This window comes from Manihot esculenta, chromosome 16, assembly GCF_001659605.2.
Source record: "Manihot esculenta cultivar AM560-2 chromosome 16, M.esculenta_v8, whole genome shotgun sequence".
Lineage (NCBI taxonomy): Eukaryota > Viridiplantae > Streptophyta > Magnoliopsida > Malpighiales > Euphorbiaceae > Manihot > Manihot esculenta.
In genome coordinates, this window is record NC_035176.2 from 31204266 (window position 1) to 31214855 (window position 10590).

General features: G+C 32.7%; 2 protein-coding genes across 3 annotated transcripts; one reads left to right on the forward strand and one right to left on the reverse strand.

Annotated features, from left to right (window-relative positions):
- Window positions 1-4770: 4770 nt before the first annotated feature.
- Window positions 4771-8158, forward strand: LOC110603843 (glutathione hydrolase 3). Of its 2 annotated transcripts, none has more exons than XM_021741789.2 (7): window positions 4771-5054; window positions 5763-6097; window positions 6182-6697; window positions 6801-7036; window positions 7138-7402; window positions 7518-7655; window positions 7775-8158. In XM_021741789.2, the coding sequence occupies exons 1-7, from the start codon at window positions 4934-4936 to the stop codon at window positions 8048-8050; spliced, it is 1887 nt and encodes a 628-aa protein (XP_021597481.1). In that variant the 5' UTR covers window positions 4771-4933; the 3' UTR covers window positions 8051-8158. The 2 variants fall into 2 exon arrangements, with proteins under 2 accessions (XP_021597481.1, XP_021597482.1); XM_021741790.2 differs by having other exon boundaries at window positions 5009-5123.
- A 569-nt stretch (window positions 8159-8727) lies between these two features.
- On the reverse strand, window positions 8728-10293 carry LOC110603844 (AP-4 complex subunit sigma). Its single transcript, XM_021741791.2, has 4 exons — window positions 10060-10293; window positions 9572-9658; window positions 9110-9178; window positions 8728-9015 (listed from the first exon to the last, which is right to left on the reverse strand). The coding sequence occupies exons 1-4, from the start codon at window positions 10198-10200 to the stop codon at window positions 8881-8883; spliced, it is 432 nt and encodes a 143-aa protein (XP_021597483.1). The 5' UTR covers window positions 10201-10293; the 3' UTR covers window positions 8728-8880.
- Between the last annotated feature and the right edge of the window lie 297 nt (window positions 10294-10590).

The window sequence follows — 10590 nt, forward strand, 5'->3', positions numbered from 1 at the left end:
TTCATTTAATAAAGCGTTATTACTATTATTATCATTATGTGGCCCATCCAGGTGGCGTTAGACCATTGGAATGTTAATTTTTCAATTTGGAAGTTGTTATATATATATTTCTTAAATGGGAATAAGAGATTGGGAGAATAGAGATCTCTTATATTACTTAAATACACTTACTATCATATTAAAAATGTGAGCGCGAAAACTTTAATACTTATTAAGTAAAATCCCTTTATGATATTTTTTCAATTTACAGGAATAAATATTTTTTTTTTTCAAGGACAAAATGGTATCATTATGTATTGTTTGTGTCTATTTTATTTTACTTTTTGCCAATATTTTAATTTTATTTAGTAAGCTATTATCAAAATAAGATTACATAAAAATTGATTAATTTAATATTAAATCGACTTAAAATCGTGTTATTTCTTGATACAAGTTAGGTCAATCAAAATATGCATATTTAAGGTTTTATATGGTCGTCTGAGTAAGTGATGATCCAAGTATTTTTACTTGTGTACTATGAGAGTCAAATAATTTAAAATACTCTTCATGCTTTGATTTCCAAAGAATAGAATAGCCACTTGTCTCGGAATGGATTTATTCACAATTTACTTGAATGTTAATTATGAAAAGAGAAATAGCAAACGCATCAAAATTTAAGGGGAACTCATTTTTATATGTTATTAATACCTAATTCTCAACTATATATTAGAAAAAATAAAGCTTTTTCATTGGCCTTTTTTACTTCAAATGGAGATGTAGATTTCATTGGTAGTTATAATATGATGGCTATCTTCTCGTTTATGAAGTTGTGGATTGCCCCACTATCAATAAGCACCTCCACTTCATGAAAAATGATCTTAGCTAGTACTCTCATTACTTTATGAGCAGACCAACCAGACAGTGTATGTAAGGAGACTTTGAGTGATAATTCTAAGGCACTGATTACTTTATGAGCATACCAACCAAATAGTGCATGTAAGGAAACTTTGGGTGATTCTTCTAAGGCACTACCATTTCTTCATTATCTTGTTCAAAATGACTCTGTAATACCAATAATTATGGAGTTTTATAATGGTGGCTAAAAGTAAATTGTTCATCACAATTAAAGCATAGCCTTATAGACCTTCTCTTCTGCATTTTGTCCCATGAAAGTTGTTTCATTAGAGTTGCCCACATTTTCATTGGAATAGCCGTGTCGAATGCCAATCGAATCAGTGTTTGCAGTGCTTTCTTTGCCGTTGTAATTAGTCATCTTTCATTCGAATCAAATTGATGGCATCCTTTAAAGTTTTGGGTTTGAACATGTGAATTCCTTTCACTATCTTTGATTTTAGGCCTCCCACAAATGTCCTTACCAATGTCTTTTAGGTCCAACCAAGGACTCTATTGCCAAGTCTTTTAAATTCTTGCTGGTAGTCCCAAAGTGAGCCTACCTAGCGAATCTTGGAGAAAGTTTCATTAAAATCATCACAATCGGTCGGTCCAAAATATGCCTAAAGTTCCTCCCAGAATATCATCCATTTAATCTCTCAACCTTCCTCCCTGTGGGCATGTCGCATCCACTGCCACCATTGAATAGCTTCACCCATTAGGTGAAAAGATGCGAGAGAGATATTTTTTATGGATCCATCATTCCTTGTATTCAAAAAATTGTTCAACCTTAGTAAACCACTCTGTGGGATCATCCCTAGAGAGTTTTGGAAACTCCAATTTAGCCAATTTAGAGGTGAATAATTGTCTACATCCTCCATTGAAGCTTCAGTTTTCTTTTATGATAGAGGTTCAGATGAGGGATGGTAGAACTAGCAATGGGTTCATTTGGGTTGCTTGGGCATTGGTTTCGGAGTTAGGTAAGTAACTCAAGAGATTTTGTTAAGAGCAGTCTCTAGTTAGAGCAATTTTTCGTTCATGCCTTCCTCCATCCGGCTAACCGTTGGTTTATAACCCATTGAAGCCGGCTTTTAAATTTTCAATTTATTCACTATTGGTGGCCATAACTCTGATACTAATGATAGGTTTCAGTCAAAACTATAAAAATTTTATTTGGACTGATGTTCTATTTTGGTAAAAACAACTATAATTTTATTCAAGAATAAACTTGTCTTTTCAGTCTATTAGTGAAAGTTTAAATAAAATAGAAAATTAGTACTTGATTCTATTTTTTAACACATAACTTCTAAAGAATAGAAATCATGACTTTTAAAACAGAATAACAACTCATTCAATAAAATAACAAATTAAGAAAAAAAAATATTTTCCTAAATTTTGGCAAGCTACAACCCATGTTTCCATGCATTCCATAACCCACGTCCAATGTCACTAACATCATTTGCTAACAACCCATTTTCCATGTTGTATACCTCAATCACATTTTTTCTCTCCTAACTTCAGTTCATGGATTCTTTTTGGAAACACGTTGAAACTTTTTTGAAATAAACATAAAAATAAAAATTTATTTTCAGCAATTTAATTCAATGAAATTTATTATACCTAAAACTGAATTCCTATCACATTTGATAAGGGTGTGAAATAAATTCCATGAAAACTATAAAGCAATAGTTTTTGGATTAAATTATCTCTAATTAACAAATTTTCTCAGTTATTTTATCTTCTTATATTTAATTAAACTCTATTTGCTAAAAAATTGAAACAATTGTATAGGATAAAATTTCCCCAACTTTATAATATTTATGTGTATATACAAATTTTATTTTATATTTTATTAATATATTGTTAATAAGTACTCCATATAAGTTTGTTAATTATTATAAATTCATAATTTAGAGGAAAAAAAGAAAAATAATTTTCAATTATAAATTATAACAAATAGGTTTACGTAAAAATCAATTGAAATCCATATTTTAAATTGTATGAACTAAAAAATAAAATTTATTTAAAAATATAATTTAATTCCATATTTATAAAATGGAAAGGAAGCAAATACTGCATAAGTTTATTTTTGAAAAGTCGTTCAGTTTTCCGTTCCCTTGACGGCTTAATTTACTGCATTTGAATTGAAGGAAGGATGAGGAGGAAACGTATCTAGTCGATATATTGGTTAAGATTCCATCTCGCAAAAAGAATGTATTTTTCGAGATAAATGGGTGTAAATGCAATATTATTTATAAAATTGAAATTAATTTTAAAGAGTTAATTACAAATCAACAAGATAGCAAAATATTTTATTAATAAGTAAATTACTTTTTTTATATATAAATTTAAAAAATATATATAAAAATAAAATAGTTACAATAGTAATGGCAGTGAAAAAATTATATTAATTAAAAATAAAGTGTTTTATATTTAGATTTTAAATTTGTGATAGTTAATCAAGAGAAAAAAAAATTCATATTATTATATTTTATTTATTGGATTAAAAATTATAATTTTCCAATATTTTTTAAGTGTGATAATTATGATGGTATATATATAAAATAATTGAAATAAAAATAATAATATTTTTAGTCCGAAGTTAGGTAAGCAAAGGCCGAATCGGAAGTAAGCAGGGGAATGGAGAGGTTAGAAAAAAAAAATAAATTCCACCTCAGCATAGGACCCCACCTTATATGAACAGTGTTTGTGATACCAAAGAGGGTAGTTATTGTCCATACGCCTGGCCAAAAGGGCCGGTTTCGAAAAGGTCAATTTGATTTGCATATCGAATCAGAACCAACTCGATTTATAACAATTCAAAAAGTATGTTGACGGCTTCAATTCGAATTTAGCCTGATTTTAAAGTAGTTACAAGTTTAATTTCTACACGATTTATATTTAAAAGAAAATAATATTCTTTATATATAAAAAATAATTTAATTATTTAATTATTAATTTATTTATATATTAATTTTAAGTATAGATATAAATAAATTCAATCATTCGTGAGCTACTCGAGATTCAATTCGATAAAAATTCGATCAAACTCGATTTGATTTTTAAACGAATCAAATTTGAACTTAATTTTTTAGCTCGTTTATCAAACTAGCCAAACTTAAATTTTATAGTGTTCGGCTCGTCATGACTTACGAATTGGGCTCGTTTTTGAGTTTATGAAAAGATTCCCGAATAAGATTCGTGAATAATTTCATTAAGTCCAACTGATATTATTATTATTATTATTATTATTATTATTATTATTATTATTATTATTATTATAATAATAATAAGAGAAATAAACTCAAACTCTACCTATATTTTTATGAGCTAAATCTAAATTTTTTAAAATTAAATTTTATATAATTTAGTCACACTCTTAAATTTATTATATTTAAATTATTAAAATTTAAAAATTATGAACTAATTTATAAATATACTTATTTAATTAAAATTATTTTAATTTTAAATTCATTAATTTTAAATTAAAACTCGTTATATATGTAAATATATTAATGAACTATTCGATATCAAACTCAATAAAAGTTTGATTGTCTAAACTCATTTATTAAACGAGTTAAATTTAAACTTTTTAATACTCGTTTCGAACTCTCAAAACGAATAAAATTCAAATTCAATTCGAACTAAAAAAAATTTTAACGAATCAAATTTTAAACTCTTAAATTTTGGTTTAACTCTATTCTTTTACCCCTAATATTAAGCGGTAGATAATTTATCTTAAAAATTTAAAATCAAACTGAAACATATCACCATCTGCTCCGGTTTCAGTTTTAGTTCAGGGAAAGAGTTTATAATTGACTCTCTCATATAAGGTTTCAATCCAATTCAAGAATTAAAGCAATTAATCAATTCGATTCCCAATTGAGTGGTCTGATTCCAATCAAGTTCACCGTGCCTAGTTGTCATCGCAAAAAAAATCCTTTAAAATAATTTCTCTCTCTCTCTATCCTACCACTCCAACAAAGCACCAAACACTCCAACTGCTCTGTATCTCTTTCTTCTTTGATCTCTTCTCTGAAAGGCATAAACAAGAGGACGACACATGGAGCGAGATAGCCTTCAATTTCAACTTCTGGGCAGTAATCAAACATCTAACTATAAGGACAAGTCTTGGAGGAGCAAGCCTCTTGTTTTCTTCTTTCTTTGTTTCTTCACCATCTCATGTCAGTTCCTTTTCTTGTCTCTTAATCTTTGTTTTCAGGTTGTTTCTGTCTCGTAATTTCAGAATCTGGGTAAGCTTTTACTAGTTGGATTTTCCATGAAAATTCTTTGTGTTCTGCTTTTGAATGATCCTGAGAGGACCACGGTAGTCGTTTTCTTTTTGCAGCCACTGGTATCGTATGGCTAACAATTACTAAGTCCTCAATCAACACGTTACCTGGCTGGGGACGGCTAAATTCTTTTTACCCTTTCGATTTTTTTTTTTAAATTTTTTTTAATGAAATCCAATTCCAGTCTAAATTAGTCCAGGTTTTCTTTTGTAAAATAATAATAATGATTTAGTTTAATGATATGATTTGAATTATGGATTGTTTTTCGTAAACTTGGATTATGCATTGTTTGTCGTTTCAAAAGTTTGCAGTATGACCTGATTGAAATATTTCACGAGGAATGTGACAGTGGTGGATCAGTTTTTGAGAGTTTTGGTTAAAATTTATTTCTCTCTATCAATTATTTTATTTTTCTAATATTAGATTAATGGAGAGAGAATTATTGAAATTACAATAGGTGAGATAAAAATAATTTAATTAATTCTCTTTAATCAATAAATTTAGGACTTTGGAGATTGTTATATCATAATGCTTTACAATCAATGTACCCAATTATTTATTGTACTTGTGGAATGTGATTGTCTTGTTGAAATTTATCAGTTGTAGGCCTTATAATTGGAGGCAATTTTACTCCCTGGGTATTACGAGGAAAGAATTTCAATCAGAGGATTAGAGCAAATGATGCTGAAATTGTGGAGTCAGAGCAAGGAGTTGTGGCTGCTGATGATGGCCGATGTTCTGAAATCGGTGCATCAGTGCTTAGACAAGGAGGTCATGCTGTTGATGCTTCAGTGGCCACAGCATTGTGTGTTGGAGTTGTTAATCCAATGGCTAGTGGAATTGGAGGTGGAGCTTTCATGATTGTCAGATCTTCATCAACTTCCAAAACTCAAGCTTTTGACATGAGGGAAACTGCTCCCTTAGCTGCTTCAAAGGTTCATACTTCTCTCCTTCGACATTTCTTCCCACAAAGTTTGATTTAATCTCATGATTCCTTTAATATTACTGTCCAAACTTAGAACATGTATGCAAACAACATTCAAGACAAGTATTCAGGTCCACTGTCAATTGGAGTTCCTGGCGAGATTGCAGGCCTTCATGAAGCTTGGTTACAGCATGGACGTTTGCCTTGGAGGACTCTATTCCGGCCGGCAATAAAGCTTGCCAGAGATGGTTTTATCGTTGCTCCTTATCTCGCATTAGCAATAGCTCACAGCGGTGGAAAGATCATGAGTGACCCTGGGTTGCAGAAAGTGTTTGCACCAAATGGGAAGTTGTTACAAGCTGGTGATAGATGCTACAACGTGGAGCTAGCCCGGAGCCTGGAGGCGATTGCAGAACAAGGGCCACAGGCCTTTTATAATGGCACTGTTGGTGAGCAGTTGGTGAAGGATGTAAGAAAAGCTGGTGGGATATTAACAATGAAGGATTTAAAGAATTACAAGGTAGAAATAGGGGATGCGATTGCTGCAAGAGTGATGGGCTACACCGTGCATGGAATGCCACCACCAAGTGGAGCAGTCGGATTGCTTATGGTGGGTTATTTTCTCTCTTCCCCTTTTCATTGTTTTCCTCAAATCTTGTCATTCGGTATAATTCCACTGTTAAAACTTCGTAATCCATATTGTAATGGAACAGGTCTTGAACATCTTTGGTAGCTATGGAACTTCAGAGTCTGCAAGGGGGAATCTTGGAATACATCGGTTGATTGAAGCGTTGAAACACATGTATGCTGTCAGAATGAATTTGGGCGATCCTAAGTTTGTGGACGTTCAGAAATATGTGTCCGAAATGCTCTCTCCATCTTATGCCGAGAAAATTCGGAAAATGATAGTAGATAATACTACCTTTCTTCCAGATTATTATATGAACAAGTAGGTATTGAAGGATAAATTCACCTTTCTGTCAAAATTATTACTGGGATTGTCTATGTTGACAAGTAATAGTTCTAAAGCTTGTAGCAAAAAATTTGCAGGTGGAGTCAGCTTAGAGACCATGGAACTAGCCATTTCTGCATTGTTGATGCAGAGAGAAATGCTGTATCCATGACGACCACCATAAATTATGGGTTTGGAGCTGGATTGCTCTCTCCTTCTACTGGTATTGTGCTAAATGACGAGATGGGGGACTTCTCAGCACCCACAGAGATAACCCCTGACGCTCTTCCTCCTGCTCCGGCAAATTTTATTGAACCCAACAAGAGACCCTTGTCTTCCATGACACCTGTCATTGTTACTAAGGTAGCTTCTTTATACAATGGACAACACTTTCTTCTTAGTTTAACTTTCTCTATTATCCAGTTAAAGAGTCTTGCAACTCAAAAGCAATAGTTTTATTGCTCTGCGAACTTGGCAGGGTGATCAGCTGGTGGGGGTCTTAGGAGGCAGTGGAGGAATGTACATCATTCCAGCAGTAGCGCAAGTTTTTATTAACCATTTTATCTTGGGAATGGAACCTTTAACTGCAGTTCAGAGTCCAAGGGTGTACCACAAGGTTACTAGCTTCAAATTGTTGATTTTATTCCTTTTAGATTTTTCCCCTAAAACTTCTGTAACATTATGTTGTCATCTAGTATCTGAATAGAGAACTGATTTATCATTGATTTTGTGCAGTTAGTACCTAATACTGTAAGATATGAGAACTGGACTGTGATTGATGGCGATCACATAGAGCTTGCTGATGAAACAAAGCTCTTCTTGAGAGAGAGGGGTCACCAATTGGAGGGTAAGGCAACCGGAGCTATAATCCAGCTTGTTGTTCAAAACCTCCAAAACCCTGTTAAAGTGGGGCGTAAGAATGGAAGAGATTCTAATAAACCCCAAATCTTCCATGGGACACTAACTGCAGTAAGTGATCCTAGAAAGGATGGGAGGCCAGCAGCAGTTTGATCTGTAAATTTTTTTGGGATGGGAATGGAATATCCCAAGGAAAGGGCCATTGACAGATTGTAATCCATTTATATATGAAATATCACTTATAAAATCATTATATGATGATGAAGAGGTGCCAGTTTAACACAAGAAATTCTTACTGCCTGTAAGAGAATTCCTGCATTGCTATCACATTGCCAGCATCTGTGGCAAGTGAAACATATAGTCGACTGCAGAAAGTGGCATAATTTTATAGAAGGTTATTGGGAAAGCAAAGGTCATAGTGACAGTCATGGTCCAATTCTTAATCCAAAATTTCGATTTGACAAAAAGGGAAATCCATATGGCAGGTATACACAAGCCAGCACATCACACAGAGCTTGACTTTGAACATATGGTGATGGCAAAACATAATCGAGAGGTTCCTTTCTCCAATAACAACAGAAAGGAGCCAGGGGAATTTGATGTACAACTACCAAGTAGAGTATGCCCTTGCTGAACGAAGCAAGGCTCCTCTTAACTCTTAAGCATGCCATAAAATAATAATGTAATGGCTAACTCATCAAGTTCAAGAGAGAATTAGAATATGCAGAGGGCCTTACTGCTCCTCTTAAGCATGCCATAAAATCATTCAATGTAATAGCCAACTCATCAAGTTAAAGAGAGAATTAGAATATGCAGAGGGCCTTACTGTATAAATCAACCAAGCAACATCAAGTTTTTCATTTACCAAGGGAAGAATTTTTTATGCACTTATGCACTTATTGTACATATGGCTATAACATAAATGAAAATGTAAACCCATCCCAAACCCCAGAGCAGATGAAAAAGTGCCTAATCAAATTTTTTCATGATGATTTGTCCATCAGTTGTATTGGTGCAAGGATATTAGACTTGCTTGTCTCAACAACACAACCATTCAAGACCATCTCCTCCAGCATGAAATGCGCCTTTTCTAAATGGAACATGATGTCTAGTTCACACTGGATAAAAGAAATAAATGATGAACTAATGGTAACAGCATGGAAGAAAATTGAGAGGAAACTTTAGTACTCAAGAATAAATGAGAAGACTTACCACATTGCCAAAATGGCGGTCCATGGTTTCAACTAAGAGATGTATGAATTCCAAAATTGCAAGCTCATTCTGTAAAATGCAAGGAAAGTAGATATTAAGAAATACATTAAGATGGACTAGCGGTTAAGTTTAGATAAGCACGCTTAAGGCACCAAGCACGACACTCATAACTAGTCTATAGCTCACACCATCCATTAGCTCTAAGAATCACACGTTCCTAAAATATTCCCTTAAGCAATTCATGCTATGTCAAGAAGATATCTCAAGTAATCTCATGTAGAATCAATGATAATCTTATTGCCTACAAGATTGAAGTCTTACACTAATGTTCTACATAAATAAAGATTTATAAATTAAAGGAGCAAAATACACTGAGCAAAATTAGCAGTTTTCAATGCCATGCCACTTTCCTGTTTCTGCTAGCAAAGCAATCCTAATTTAAAATAGAAAAAAAAAACTTACTTCATCATTGTCGACACCAACCAGGAAAAATAATGAAGCGTAGCGCCTGTAAACAATTTTGTAATTGCGATGCTCGACAAAGGAACACTGTCATTGAATATCCAAAATGATAACATCAATGACGTGAAAGCTTTTCAAGAGAAGTTCTAATTTATAAACCCTAACCAAGAAAAATCAAAATCTTAAGCTAATTATCGGAATTCATTTGTTATTTTCAATCTGGGAATGCAGATACATCTTCAAAAATTCCTTTTAAATTGATTTTGAAATCAGATTAACGAGGATTGCTTAGCATCTATCATATAGAATGTTAACCCAGCTAATTAACTCCGTTTAAAAAAAAAATACAAAGGAAGCAAAGGGTAACAAAATTAGAAGAGGAAGAAGAATTAAGATCTGCGGGAATGGAGATCTGGAGTCTATACATTGAATTGGATAGAATGGAAGGTTGGGAGTGAAATTAAATGTAAATAGGAAGAGAGAAGCACCTGTTGGTCGTTGCGTGCAAGGCATTTGCGGACGATTTCGCCCTCAAGGGCACGGCGTTCTTCAAGAGTGAGCCACTCATAGTATTGGGCTAGACGCGTCTGCCCTTGCTTGTTCACCATTAGTATGAATCTGATCCCCATACTTCTTCTTCTTCTTCTTCTTCGTACGCTGGTATACTGTCTCAAGGACCTCAAACGAACAGGGGCTCTGTTCCTACAGCGCCTGAAATTGCTTTATGAATATTTCTAACAATGGAAATTCATCATGAGAGGATGAAACGACACGTCGCTGAGATGAATTATACTTTAGTATATCTAATATAAATTTAGCTAAAACAAACTTAATAAATATTAGATTAAATATTTTTGAGAAAAATAAATATTTATGTTTATTTTTTTAAAATTAATTAAATACATATAACAAATGAACGAATATAAATATGAAAGACGGAGATCAAATGCAGTGTTCCATGTATATTATTTTATAAAAAAAATTAATAAATTTATAAAAAATTAATAAAAATATATTAA